Source organism: Ctenopharyngodon idella, chromosome 10 (assembly GCF_019924925.1).
Source record: "Ctenopharyngodon idella isolate HZGC_01 chromosome 10, HZGC01, whole genome shotgun sequence".
NCBI lineage: Eukaryota > Metazoa > Chordata > Actinopteri > Cypriniformes > Xenocyprididae > Ctenopharyngodon > Ctenopharyngodon idella.
The window spans coordinates 49,108,978-49,124,945 of NC_067229.1; the positions used below are offsets into that span (position 1 = coordinate 49,108,978).

General features: G+C 33.9%; 1 protein-coding gene across 1 annotated transcript in view; it reads left to right on the forward strand.

Moving 5' to 3' along the window:
* pdlim5b (PDZ and LIM domain 5b) overlaps positions 1 to 15,968 on the forward strand; it is a 73,542-nt gene that overhangs the window by 29,395 nt on the left and 28,179 nt on the right. Inside the window, 2 exon segments of the mRNA XM_051911081.1 lie at positions 3,566 to 3,717; positions 15,384 to 15,417. Of these exon segments, the coding sequence (XP_051767041.1) occupies positions 3,566 to 3,717; positions 15,384 to 15,417 (186 nt within the window).

A 15,968-nucleotide genomic window follows, 5' to 3' on the forward strand; every position in this document is an offset into this window, starting at 1 on the left:
TTTAATGGTTAAATGAAATGTTAGGAATCAAAAATCGTGTAATTAACTGAAATTGTGAACTTATACAATTGCATTATACAGTAAATTCCATTTTTATGCCTGGATTTCTCAGTTCCGTCCCCATTTAACTCATCGCCCCGATTTCTGTACATGTCAAGATGAGAGACTTTTATTAGTCACATTAAGCCTTTTTGTCTTTTAAAGATAACAAGAAGTCACAATTCACTTTCTTGAGGGAACACTTCACATAAATACACCTGTCCTCATGTTGCTCTGAACGTGTTTGACCCTAAAAAAATCATGGAATCGGGCAAAACTTGATCCTTTTGACAGGATGAAGTGTTTCTTTCATCAGTCCCGCATCATAATTGTTGTTTTAAAGCTGTTGGCCAAGAGCAGAGCAAGTCTTAATCTGACTCCGGAGGCGGGAAGGTGCTTTAGTTGAGTTGCGTAGCAGATGTGAAATGATGAATGACTGATATTCGTCACGCATGGTTGCATAATTCCTCACATGCACACCTGTACATGAGTCCTTGTTCAGACACATCGAGCAGCACAGAGGCTCCATGCCAGCTCACTGTATAGTATGCAAGATTAACTGAAACCATGAAACCAATTTAATCTATTAGAAGTAGTGCTGTCAAATCAATTAATCGCAACTAATCATATATATATCTGGGATGAAACGCCCTTTTTCACAATGCATTCGATCCTTCTCGGAAAATTTTTCAAAGATAAACTTTTAAACCTTTTTGTTAGAGATGCAGCGATACTAAACTTTTCTACTGATTATTCAGAGTGATATCTGCCGATAACGATACCGATAGTTTGGGGGTTCTGCCTTTTTATACCGTTTTTTTTTTTTTTAAATTAATGATGATTTCATTATAATTCATCATTATTTTATTTTAAATTATTATGTTGAAAGAAATACAAATAAATTTATTCTCTCCACTTCATCAACTTAACTGGTATCAGTTATAAACAAACGCATTACTCAAATTAATATTAACACACATTAACCAAATTCTGAAGATTAAATTAATATTTCTTAACTTTCTGAATGTTATGATTTCATATCTTTACTATTAATATTGAACATCAAACTGGTTTCTTAGCATTTTCTTCACACAAAGCACAAATTCAGTGCATTTTCTTGCCCTCTTTTGATTGACAGAATATATCGGCTCTGACTATCGGCTGTTTTTAACCTATCGGCCGATATCGATTTTTGGTCGATATAACGGTGCATCTCTACTTTTTGTACATTCTTTTCTTTTTATCTGAGCTTTATTTTGTTAACCTGTTTCTCACTATGAAAAAGCATCTCATTAGTTAATAGAATATAATGACGGGGAAACACTTGTTTAGTTTGTGGAGATATAATATGAAATTTATATTGATAGTTTTTGGTATTGGATGAAATATAACATGCATTTCTCTTGACTAGGGGTGCACGATATATCGGCCACCATATCGGTATCGGCCAGTATATGTTCATTTTTAATGTTGTCGTTATCGGTCAGATAAGAACATTTTGCCGATATTTTAAAGCCGATAAAAGATTTATCGGTAAATATATCAGTTATCGGCTTTCAAATATAAAGAATTATCGGTTATCGGTATCGCCCAAAATTTTCATATCAGTGCATCCCTACTCTTGACTTTTATTGACCATCTTGGATAATGTTGGTTTTTTTTTTTCCTGTATAGTTGCAGTGCATTCTGGGATTACCTGTAAAGAATACATGTGAGGCCTTTAAGACTCTCTGAGAATCTCCACAGAAGCTGTTTGGTTTTAGTCTCATTTGTGTAAATCACTGGAGTGAAGACTTTCCTTCCCCTGCTGTAGTTATCTAGTAAGGTATCAGGTTGTTTATTAGTCCAGACAAGAGTGAGGATGGTTTCTGAGACGGAGTCTAATAGCCCGTCAGGTCTAATCTGATCAGGTCGACAGCGCTGCAGCGTCTCGGAGCTACAGATTTAAAGCCCCTAATAAATTACAGCTGGACTCTCGTGTCTCCTGAAGCTAGTATTTCATCAGCGTCTGTCCGCGTGAACGTCTCACCGCACTTCTGCTTCAAAGGTGAGCCGCGCGTATGGATCCGTCTTTCAATTAGGGCCAAGAGGGTCAAAGGTCAGCGGAGCATCAGTCATTTGTTGGTCTTCAGCTTCTGTGAATGGTTTGATTATTAACAGCCAGATCTTTTAGCTGTATAATTATCTGTCCAGCACTGCTTTTGAGTCTGGAGATATACGGCATACGAGATATATTACATTGACATCAAAGCGAGTGGCCTGCGGTAGGATGTTATTGTTATAACCATTGTTATTGTGAACTTAAACTATTAAAAACTATTAAAAATAAAGCACCAGTCTAATCAGGGTAAAGTAACTCAACAAAAAAAAAAAACATTTCTGCTCAAATTTCTGAATTTAATTTGTTGAAAGATTGATTGTGTTAGAAATTATTTGTTTGAAGACTACCACCTCTCTTTTTAATTAAAATCGCAATAAATGTAGCTTAACGCATTCAAACTTAGAAAAATTTAACTTGTTTGATTTGTGTGAGAAACAGACTGGATTTGCATTTTTTTTTTTTTTTTCCTGTGAATTTCTCTTCTGTAAAGCACTTTGTAAACACTGTTTTAAAAGATGCTATATATATAAAGCTTTACTTACGCGTACACTCTAAAAGATGCTGGGTTAAAAAACCCAAGTTGGGTTAAAAATGGACAAACCCAGTGATTGGGTTGCCTTAACCAAGCGGTTGAGTTAAATGTTTGCCCAACGTTGTTTTAACCCAGCGAATTAGTTGTTTTAACCCTGAAAATTGGTCATTTTAACCCAGCGAATTGGCTGTTTTAACCCAGCGGATTGGGTCTTTTCTAACCCAGCGGTTGGGTTAAATGTTTGCCCACCCTGCTGGGTAGTTTTATTTAACTCAACTATTGTTAAAAAATTACTGTATTGCTTAAAATTATCCCAAAATATGTTGGAAATTAAAATTTATTAATAAGTTTAATGCATAATGATTAAACAATAAACATTTATTAAATTGCTTATTAATAAATGTTCACCTTTTGATTATTATTGTTGCCTCTAGTAATTATGTGTCTGATTTTTAATTTCCAACATATTTTGAGTTCATTTTAATCCAGCCATATAGTCATTTTTAAACAATAACTGGGTTAAAACAACCCAATCGCTGGGTTTGTCCACATTTTACCCAACTTGGGTTGTTTTTAACCCAGCTTTTTAGAGTGTAAGACTTGCTCTCTGTCCGATTTGTAAATGAATCTTTTGAATGAATCTGCTTCACAGAACTGCATGAATCAGATTGAGCTCACTGACTCAGTTGAATGAGTCACAGTGGTTAACGGCTCACTGGATTATCAGTGAAACTCTATTGAGAGTTATATCTCTTGTGCACGTCATGAGAAGTATTATTTGTGTTGCGTATGAATGTTTAATCAGCTCACAAAAGGTAGCAATGGAATCAGACACTTTCTACGGTTGTGTATTAGTTCCTCTCTGAACTGTGTGTGTTTGTGTTTTGATGTAGCTGACAGATGGAGGAAAGGCAGCTAAAGCCAAGATCAGCGTCGGGGACGTCGTGTTGTCTATCGATGGCATCGCCACGGAGGGAATGACCCACCTGGAAGCCCAGAACAAAATCAAAGCCTGTACGGGGAACCTGAACCTCTCGCTGCTGAGGTAAAACACATATCATATCAGAATGATTTCTGAAGGATCATGTGACACTGAAGACTGGAGTAATGATGCTGAAAATTCAGCTTTGATCACAGGAATAAATTACACTTTACTATATATTCAAACAGAAAACAGCTATTTTAAATCATAAAAATATTTCACTATTTTTACTGTATTTTTGATCATAAGTGCAGCCTTGGTGAGCAGAAGAGACAGAAGAAAAACATTTAAAAAATCGCAATTATTTCATACTGTTGACCGCTAGTGTACCTGTAAACTGCATCGTCCCATAGTTCAATCAGAACCTTTATTGAAAGCAAACTCATGTTTGTCCAGATAAGATCAGGGATTGTGTAAATATGACAGCGGTTCCTCCAGAGGAGATGAGCTGTTTGGTTAATGCAGCTCTTGGCCGGGTTTTGTCCCTCCTGCGGCCTCTTCCCATCGCGGGACACGCAGGATCTAATGCAGTCAAGATGTTCGGATCGGCCGGCTCTTGTGTTTCAGCCTGTTTTAATGGCCTCTCTGCACATGAGTTTCTTCAGAAACCTGGCCACTGAATCTTTAATTGTAGTTTTGTTCATCTATCATCACAGTTAACAGTGTTAGACGGTCCATTTAGGGTTGCTGCATTACAATTAAAGGATTAGTGCATCGTTAACGCATTATACACACCCTCATGTTCTTCCAGACCTTATTTTCTTCTTTAGGTCAATTACATTTATGCATTTTGGCTGATGCTTTTATCCAAAGTGAATTGCATTGCGTTCAAGGTATGCGTTTTTATGCGAGCGTGACATGCAAATTCCTAGATTGCAAGATCTAAATGCTGTAATTTTCTGTACAATAAAAGCAAATGCAGATAGATGCATAAAAATGCCATAAAAGCATCAGTAAATACCAACTTAAGATTATGTGAAGAACAGACACACATTTATGCCTTCAGATGACTCAGTCAGAGCTCTTTTATGATGCTTTTTTTGTCATTTTTCCAGTTGGACATGATCTATTTCAATTATTTTCATTGCAAGGTTTATTTTGAGAGAGGTATGGAAAGAAGTAAATCATTTCGGCGTGATTTTATTCCTTTAAATGTCTGTAAATGTGTGTTGACCATAGGCAGATTCATTAAAAAAGGGAAGGGATGTACTGTAGATTTACATTTTTTAAGATTTAGTTGGTTTGAAACGAAGTGCAGTGAAAGGAACAGCTCATATTCTGGAGTTATGGGCCCTTTGAAAGGAAATTTAGGGAAGAGAGATTGTGCAAGAGCTCAGGAATCTCCCATTAAAGTCTTTTAGTGCCGTTTTCATAGCTGTTGAACATTTGTCAGTGAGTCTGCAAAGGCCATCAAACAGCACTTAAGCTTTACTATTAAGATAACATCACATTAAGAAGAGCGCAGCGTTTACTCTGAGATCCCAGAGAGCCATTTGAACCCGAACCACCCTGATCAGCCGTAACTCGCTTCTTAATAAACCAGCAGGTCTGTACGTGTTTCTGAAGCGTTTCATTTGAGGTTTGATTTGTGAATATTGAGTGGATGAAGAGGTTTAGAGTATAAGTCTTCCGTTATACCTCTTTTACATGACACAAATTACAAGAGTTATGGCCCGTTCACACTAACGGCGATTACTGTAATGATAAAGACGGCAAAGAGAAACGATACCGTTGGAATCGCTTTTACAATGATTGAACAATGAATCACAATGTTATACCGTGTCTTACCCAAAAAACAATTATTTCACCATTTCTGTCAAACATAGCAACACCTTAGCAACCACCCCGAGTACCCTAGCAACTGCATAGCAACACCTTAGAAACCACCCACATACCCTAGCAACTGCATAGCAAACGATTTGTCTGAGAGACTTAAAACCTTTAAACTTTGAGCTTTTAAAACTGATATAAACTTTCAGTTTAGGCTTTCTCAAGCCAACATCAAAGTTTGTTTACACACTTTACTCATCTAGTTTTCAATCATGGCAAACGATTTGTCTGATGGTACGTTCACACCAGACGCGAATGAAGCGTTAAGCGTGAGTGATTTACATGTTAAGTCAATGCAAAGACGCAAATAGACATCCTGCGGCGCGAATGACGCGATTTACGCAAATGACGCAGCGCGAATTGAGCATTTCGGGCGACTCGCCCGAGTTGAAAAATCTGAACTTGGGCGAATATTCGCGCTGCGTTAACCAATCAGGAGCTTGCTCTAGTAGTGCCGTGATTACGACGTAGCGAGAGGAGGCAGAAATCTGAAACAACAATGGAGGACGAAATCGTAGTCGCTGTACGATACATCTTTATACTTTTATAGAAACAGGAATAAAAAGGATCTTGTTTGGAAGAAAGTGAGTGAGGAGGTTGGACAGTCTGGTAAGTTGTAAAAAATGCTCTTTACTCAATTTGAGCTACATATGTACGTATTGAGACTACAAGCTAGCTAAAGCCAGAAAATTGAGCTTATTCGCTGTATTTTACAACTACTTTCCCGCTGACGAGTTGATGTGTTTATTCAGAGGAAGTGTGCAGAAACGAGACTGGAGCCGAATTCACGCCTGTTGTGAAGTGAATTTCACGCGCGAATGAAGCGAGTAAACTCAAAATGTTCAAGCGTCCAACTACGCGCGAATAGCACGATTTATTCGCGCAAGTCGCGTCTGGTGTGAACGCCCCATGAGAGACTCAAACTTTGAACTTTTAAAACTGATTCAAACTTTCAGGCTAGGCTTTCTCAAGAGTACAAGAGTTGAAGTTGTGGAGAAAATTCGTTCTGGTCTTTTCACACAGCTGTATGTTAAACTTCAAAATAAAAAAAATAAGTGTCTAAAATTGCAAATATGGTGCCTCACGCAAAGTTTGATGTCAGATGGTTTCCGCATGTCTCTTTATTCACATAAAATCGTAAAACTCATCTTGATGCAGTGTATTTGATTTCCTTCTGTTGATTTTTGGATGAACTGATGATTTAATGTGGCATATCAATCACTGCTCTGAAACAAAAATTGCTTTGCAAATCCTCTGATCACTCTGATGCAGTATGACATTAATGTCTTTCAGTCTGAAAATGATCAGCGATTGAAATCATTTTCCATGGACGCTCTTGTCGTAAGTGTAGTTGACTGTTTCTCTGTTTTTTATCTCTTGAGATCTTCAAACAGCACAAGCTGTGTTGATCTGCACTGGATGAATCAAAAGACTCGTACACATTTCCATTCGTCCCCCTCCAGCGCTCACCCTCCACATCCAAACCAAAATTTGTACCATTTTGTTTTGCGTCGACGTCTTCGATTCATTTCAGACCACATGTTGCTCCCCTTCCTTGTTTTCTTAAGGATGTTTCCAGACTGTGTTCATAAAGTGCTGTTTAAAATATGTGTAGTGAGCGGCGCCTGAGGTTTGGGACAGGTTTGCCGGAGCAGCGGCTCATGTGTCTGTCTCTCGGTCTGTCTGTCCTTAAAACCGCCGTCACCTGCCGGCCGCAGCAGCTTCTGGGAGGTTCAGGGTTGCGGCGGCTGTTTTTGCCCACATTAAAACGCTGTTGTTAAAGGGGTGTGTGCAGAAGAAAGTATGTTTTGTCTGCTCTTGCTCATCAAATGTCCTTTTCCGTCGACACAGCACCCAATCTAGAACCTTTCCATGCTTTTTTCACTGATGAAAAGGTGGTTGTGGTCCGGCGGAGCTGGTTTCTGGCTCGCAAATCAGTGAAAACATGTATCCCCAATGAAGCAAGATCACCTGTGTTATTTTTGATTTTATATAGTCGTCATATTGTACATACAAACCATGAATTAAACGCATTAGAATACATGGAACAACCGGTTTGTTTTTGTTGTTGTTGTTTTCTTGTGTTCTTTTGAATGTTTCTATTTCATTTTGTTTTATATTTTATTATTTTGTATTTTTATTTTTTCATTGATTTTATTATTATTATTATTATTATTATTATTATTATTATTATTATTATTTATTATTATTATTATTATTATTATTATTATTATTATTATTATTATTATTTGTTTTATTATATTTTATTGTGTGCTATTTTTGATTTTACATAGTCCTTATATTGTGTATATAGTGCAGGAATTAAACATATTAGAATACATGGAACAACCTGTTATTTGAAATTTTGTGTTTTTGTTTTTTGTTTTGTTTTGTTTTTTATTTTATTTTTTTGTTTTGTTTTTGTTTTATTTTGTTTTTTGTTTGTTTTTATTTTATTTTTATTTTATTTTTATTTTATTGTTTTGTTTTGTTTTGTTTTGTTTTTAGTTTTTTGTTTCTTGTTCTAATTTTGTTTCTTGTTCTAATATTTTTGATGTAAAATCAAAAATAGCACACAAAATGTACAAAAAAAAAGAAATACTAATAAAAACATAATAAAATATAATTTTATGATGTTTTTATTAGTATTTATTTTTTTGTACATTTTATTGTGTGCTATTTTTGATTTTACATAGTCATTGTTGTACATAAAAACCAGGAATTAAACAGATTAGAATGTTTTGTTTTGTTTTTATTGTTTGTTTTATTTTATAATTTTATTATTATTTTTATTTATTTTTTGTACATTTTATTGTGTGCTATTTTTGATTTTTCATTGTCATATTGTATATAAAAACCAGGAATTAAACGGATTACAATACATTATTTTGTTTTATTTTATTTTATTTTATTTTATTATTATTTTAGATTTTTTTTTTTTTTTTTTTTAGTAGTATTTTTTTTATTTTTGTATATTATTGTTTTTGTTTTTAATTATTTTGTTTGGAAAAAAAATTGTAGTGCATTAGACTTTTTTTTTTTTTTTTTTTTAAATAAATAAACTAGATAAAGTGTATCTCCAGCTCTTAAAGTGCATGTTGATAATTGACTAGTTTGTTTAAAGTTGCAAGATTTTTGCTCTTGCATTTCCACGGAGAGACGTACGCCAGAAGAAGGTCCGTCTTTGTTCCTGTGTTGAAAGTGTAGCATGTGGGTGTTAAGAGGAACCAATAAAACAGAACAAAGTTTGGTGTTTTAGACCCTTACGACACAGGAAAACCCGTGTGAACTCTCTCGCGCTCCGTCTGGTTCCTCTGCGCTCTGAACACAGACGCTTATTCTCTCTGAAATTAAATTCAGTGAAAAGTCCTGTTTTCCATTATGCCACCATTTAGATGGATGCCATGCTGTTATTATTAGCCCTTGAAGTGGTTAGAAAATTTACAAAATTTACATAATTTAAGCTTAGATTTTGAAGTAAACATGAAATGCATTTGCGATCTGTTTTACTTCCATAATGTGACATTTCAGAGTGAAACGGGAATAATGAAAGACAGTCGCTCGACTGCTGCACACTCCTGACTGTAGAATCGTTCCATTAACACACACTTCATATCACTTTAATAAACTGATTTTATGAGGTGATTCGGCACGAAACCCTCCTGCTTTGGCAGGATCGTTCATTCTTCAGCTAAAGGCTTGAAACTGATCCGTGCGCTCCAGCGTGATGGAGTAGATCACACGTCAACTGTTTGGATACGCATGTGAAATAACTGAAGTGGTCACAGTAAGTGTCCTTCACTGTGTTATCTATTTAGGGGAGATAGCATCAGGAGACTCTTAAACTCCAAAGTACAGATGATGACTCTTCTCAAAACGACTCAAATCTCTGAGCTGAAACGCAGATAACGCGTCTCTCTGAGGTGCTGTTTGGCTCGCCGTGTTTTTCTGGAAAGCTCCACGTGAAGCGATATATGAGTTTCCATCTCATACCCGTTCTGCTCCCCGTTGAGCTGACGCTCCGTTGTTTTCATCACACGGATCAGCTGCGGAATGGCTGGCGAGGCGTTATGATCCGAGGTCACGCCACCGGTGACACTCTATGGATGATTTCATTTCCACTTTTCCACACACACTTTCTGCTCTCAGTCTCGCAGAGTCACTTCTGACCAAATGAACTTTATTAATAATAGTAATAATAATAATAATAATAATAATAATAATAATAATAATAACTGTTTTTATATAGCGCCTTTTAAAGCAGCTTCTCAAGGCACTTGAGATTGATCTATATTTTTTTTAAATTATTTTTGATCATTTCGAGGTGTCCATTAATTTTTTTTATTTTATTTTGTATTTTTTATATTATATTATTTTATTTTATATTTAATTATTTTATTTTTAATTATATTTATTTAATATTTTATTTTATTTTTTATAATTTTTTATTTTTTATAATTTTATTTTTATTTTATTTTACCTTATTTGATTTATCATCTTATTTATTTTTATTTTTATTTTATTTAATTTCTAATATTTGTATTTTATTTTTTTAGTTTATTTTATTTTTATTTTTTATATTTTATTTTTAATTTATTTAATTTATTTTTATTTAATTTCTTAAATATTTGTTTTATATAATATTTAATTTTATTTTGTTTTAATATTTTGTTTTATTTAGCTTTATTTCATTTTTTGTTTTATTTATTTATATTTTTATGTATTTTGCTACACTATTAGCTACTAACAAAAAATGATGCTTTAAGCTGATAACAGTTTTGTTTTAATATTTTTATTATATTGTTTTATTTTATTTTATATTTTATATTTTATTTCATTGTATTTTTTTTATTTATATTTATTCTATTATGATGGCAATATCAAAATTAAATAGATAAATTAAAAAGTTTCCATAAAGTTTTTTTTTTTTTTTTTTTTTTTAAAATACTTTTTGACACAAATATAATCATTATACTTCAACAGTTGCAACATAATATTTTATTATTGTTTTTTTTTTTTTTTTTTTTTTTTTTTAATTGATATTTATTGGTTATATTTATGCAAAGTGTTGCAAATGTGGCACATTTATTTATTTATTAAATTATATTAAATGTGGCAAATTTATTTGTCTTTATATTGTTTTATTTGTGTCTAAAAGCAGAAATAAAAAATAAAAGACTTAATGGACACTTCAAAATTGTTAGTTATATAATATCCAAAACAATCATTAAACTATAGTACTATAATATAAATAGTATATACTAAAAATCAGCAATTACAACATAACATTTTTTTTACTGATGTTGTTAATATCTATAATATAATTTATAAATTATATATATTAAGTTAAATGTGGCAAGTGTTTGTTTTGGACATGGTCTCACCGTGAGCATCAGTAAAGATGAAGCGCTGTCAGTTTCACTCTGTGGTTTAAAACATTTCAGCCTGTATAAACGCTTCCCTGTTTCTCATTATTTATCGTTTCATGCCGTTATATATGATGGTTTTATTTGCGAGTCCGTTTCCAGTGGATCCCGCTGGAGCTGATGATGAAGCTCTTGAAATGTCGTTTGGTGTGTATTAGTTGTGGCGGTGTGGAAGGAACGTGAAAGGAAAAGCCATTTTGTCAGTCAGAGATGGAAACGCAGGTATTTGACATCAGAGCTTCATAAGCTGAATAACAGCTCTGTTCCCGGCTGATTTTATTCATCATCCTCCTCCTGCGGCTCACGGTCTGCCAGAGACATTATCAAACATGTGATCGTGTTTGTGTGCGATATCTGAACAAACTCAGTCCGTACGATTACTGCTTTATTTGATGTTTTTATTGCATTTAGTTGTTTTTGTTTTTATGTTTTTATTTTATGTGTATGTGTTTTGCATTTCATTTTATTGTATTTTGTGCTTTTATTTTGTTTTTTTATTAAGTTTTGTATTTTATTTTGTTATATTTTTATTTGTTTTCTTTAGTTTTTATATTTTATTTGGGTTTTATATTATTTTATATTGTTGTTGTTTTATATTTTATTTTAATTATTTAATTATTTTATTTTATATTATATTACATTCATATTATATTTTTATTATACTTTAAGTCTTATTTTTGGTTTTATATTTTTTTGTTTTTTATTGTATTTTTTCCTTTTTATTTTCTTGTTTTTTTGTTTTGTTTGTTTTTTGTTTTGCTTTTTGTTTTTATAAAAAATTTTTTTGTCGTTTTTATATTGTTTTTGTATTTTATATTGTTTTTATATATTATTATTTTATTGTATTTTGTACTTATTTTCTTGTTTTTATTTTAGTTTTTATATTATTGTATATTGTTTTTGTATTTATATATATTTTATTATATATTTTTTCATTTTTTAATATTGTTGATTTTTTTTTTTTTTTTTTTTTTTGTATTTTATTTTATAGTTTTTATTTATTTTTATTTTTTTTTTATTTTTAGTTTAGTCTGTAGTAATTATAATTCTCTTCATATAAAAACAATATATATAAACATATATAACATATATAAACAAATTAACAGTATTGTATGTTTGTGTATATTTATTGCAAAGTGTGTGTGTGTGTGTGTGTGTGTGGCTGATCCTGTGCAGGAAACAGCGTCGTCTCGGTTTCATGTCGCGAGTCTCTCTGTTGATTTTGGCTCATGTGGAGTTTCGCGTCGCCGCCTCCTGCATTTTTCCCAGCGTGTCCCGTCAGTGTCGAACCCCAGGGCACAACGGCGTGTTTGTGAAAGCGTTTCCTGCGGTGTCCTGTTCACTTTCGTTGTGTTCTTTAAAAGGCCAAGTGTGTGTTTGTCATTGTTAAACACTTTCTCCTGTCCCGGCTAGACATGCAGAAACTATTCTTAACATCACATGTCTTAAAGAGCGTCTGTTTATGGTCATGACACACATTTGATGACGTTTGTTTAGTCGCAGTGTTGATTCACAGGCGTGTTCAGCATGTTGAAGCGTGACTTTGATGTGGATGTTGGTTATTAAACGTGTAGCTGCATGAGTGCCGGTTTCTCTACAAACACACACACACACACACACACACACACACACACACACACACACACACACACACACACACACACACACACACACACACAGACACAGCGGTCTGTAGTCTGACCACGCTATCAAAACACACTTATTCTGGCCGCAGAGACAGTCAGATGACGCATGGACTCCAGTTAGCTTGTTTCAATCCCAGCTTATGTATAGTCTTTATTAATAAGACATGCACACAGTTTCAAATAAAGAGACTCAAGACTTTATATTTTATTGAAGACAATATATTTTAGTGTTTTGTGACCCTTTGCACCCTCTGGAACGCTGTTTATTTTTTATTGCAGCATGATTTTTTTTTTTTTTGTGATACCGTCTTTGTGCCACAGATGCAAGTAGTTTGTACACGTTTGAACCGAGATCATTCTTTAAAGACAGGATCTGCTGGTTGACCTGAGTCGCTTCCAAGCTGTTTTTTATTTTATTTTATTTTATTTTATTTTATATTATTTTATTTATTTATTTATTTATTATATTTTATATTTAATCTTATTTTATTTATTACTTATTATTTTTCATTATTTTGTTATTTTTATTTTTCATTATTTTTTATTTTTATTTCAATGTAACTTTTTTTATTTTATTTTTTTTTTTTTTTTTGATTTTCTTATTTTTTCTATTTTTATCTTATTTTATAGTTATTTGATTTTTCATTATTTTTCGTTTTTTTTTTTTTTTTTTTTTTTTTAACTTTATTTGTTATTTTATTTTTTTAGTGTTAGTTAGTAAAAGCAGTGTAGAGGAAGCAGGATCATTCTTTAAAGATAGGATCTGCAGGTTGATCTGAGCCGCTTCCACACTGTCTGCTTCCTCTCGCTGCTTCTATTGTTCACGTTTGTCCTCTTGAGCGTTGATTATTGCTCTTTGTGTGAGCGCCTTTAACTTCCTTCTGCAAGTGTTTTCTTTGTGTCCCCAGCACTCCACCTTTACCCCTTATTATAAGTATGACCGTCAAGCACAAAAGAACTGGCCTTGCAGAAACCGCTCGGCCTTCCTAATATGGAAACGATTGAGGACGCGGAACGAATCCGCCGAGTCACAGCGGTTTTTGTAGGAAGCGTGGCCTGTTTGTCGCCTGTTTCGAGGACTGAGGTTGTTTATGGGGAATGTGAAGGATGTGATGTTGATTAATGAAGACAAATGAAGCCGTCTAGACGGTGTGACGAGAATGCACTGATAAACATAAAGAACACGAAGTATGTCTGTGAGATCTTGAAAATCAAAACATCTCCAAATGCCCAAACTCTGATGCACTTTGACTGGAGGTTTGTTGACACAGTCATATTTCAGATTGTGTTTGATGGGAACATGGCTGGATTTCTGTTGTTCACAAGCTGATAGTTCTTAATTCATCACACACCTGTGTTTATATCTATTTAGCTCTTTAATGTCAAGTTATTTTGCAAAGATATTTCTGTGAAAGCAACTTAATTTTTTGAGTCTCACCAAGGCTGGGCTGCATTTATGTGATCAGAAATACAATAAAAATAGTGAAATATTATTACAATTTAATATCTGTGAATATATACTAAAATGTAATTTATTCCTGTAATCAAAGCTGAATTTTTAGCATCATTACTTTAATTCTTATTACATTATTTTCAGTCTTCACATGTCACGGCGAATTGGGTTGTTTTAACCCAGCGAATTGGGTTGTTTTAACCCAGTGAATTGGGCTGTTTTAACCTCACGAATAGGGCTGTTTTAACCCCGCGAATTGGCTGTTTTAACCCCGCGAATTGGACTGCTTTAACCCCGCGGAATTGGGCTGTTTTAACCCCGCGGAATTGGGCTGTTTTAACCCCGCGGAATTGGGCTGTTTTAACCCCGCGGAATTGGCTGTTTTAATCCCACGAATTGGGTTGTTTTAACCCAGCGAATTGGGCTGTTTTAACCCAGCGAATTTGGTGTTTTAACCTCACGAATAGGGCTGTTTTAACCCCGCGAATTGGGCTGTTTTAACCCCGCGAACTGGGTTGTTTTAACCCAGCGAATTGGGCTGTTTTAATCCACCGATTGGGTGGTTTTATCCAGTGGTTGGGTTAAATGTTTGCCCAATGTTCTGGGCAGTTTTATTTAACCCAGCTATTGTTTAAAAATTAAAAATCAGACAAATAATTACTAGAGGCAGCAATAATAATGAAAAGGTGAAATTGTTTAATTATTATTCATTAAACATATTAATAAATGTTGATTTATTAAACATATTAATAAATGTTGATTTATTAAACATATTAATAAATGTTAATTTCCAACCTATTTTGGGTTCATTTTAATCAAGCAATACAATAATTTTTAAACAATAGTTGGGTTAAATAAAACTACCCAGCAGGTTGGGCAAAAATTTAACCCAACCACTTGGTTTGTCCATTTTCAACCCAAATTGGGTTGTTTTTAACCCAGCATTTTTTAGAGTGTAGTTAAATGGGAGGTAAACATGCTTCTTTTAGTCACCTCAGAGCTTCCAAACCACCTAAAGATTCATCTGGAAATCTCATAAGTCACTTCAGACACTAAAGCATTACGGCCCATCAGAGACTGAACTTGTTTTACACTGTGAAGACAGCTTGTGTATTTATTCCTGCTCGGCCTCGTACGGCAGGGGATGCTGGGATTGAATGCCATAGTTTTCTCTCAGCTTTATTTATGGCTTGTGTAATGTAGCGTACAGTGGGAGGTGCAGTTTGTTTGAATGGCAGCCAGAATAGAGTCATTATTCAAACAATATCAAGCTTCTCTGTTAAACTTGTCCTATTATTTACATATTGACTTTTATTCATTCAGTGTTGCAGTGTGTTTTATAATCAACATTAAACATCTGTTTTGTCTTTGCAGACCTTCCAGTGTCAATAAAACGGAGACCCCAAAGGTATGTACCTTCAAACTAAATAGTAAACATGTAATGTGTGTCCTAACTAGGTGCATTTCCAGTATCAAGTAATTTGGCTAAGTGTGTTTAAATGTACAGTAATGTGCAAATAATTACCAAAATATAATTCATCATGTAGCTGACAATGACAAATGAAAGAGTTAAGAACATATTTAAATGTATGTTGATGTGGAGAAGGAGTTTGGACCAATGAGATTTCAGTGTGTGCGGGGCCTCCTAGTGCATTGTGACAGATTATAAATGAGGTGACCAATAAAACGTCTTGTTGCGGATGGTGAGATTTATGGTTTTGCGTCACGCCTGGTTAGGACACACATGTGACGTGTGTAGCATGTTTGAAATGTCTGATCTGTTGCATGACACTGAAGAACTGTGGGTAATTCTGCTTCCACTCATTACAGTCAGTTTCTGCACTGAAAAAAGTGGGTGTAGGCGTTACTTTGAAACAATTTTCACTCATAAATTGCTAGTAAATTTCACAAATAATTACAAAAGAAACGGCACACATTGAATTAAGCGTGAAATTTTGA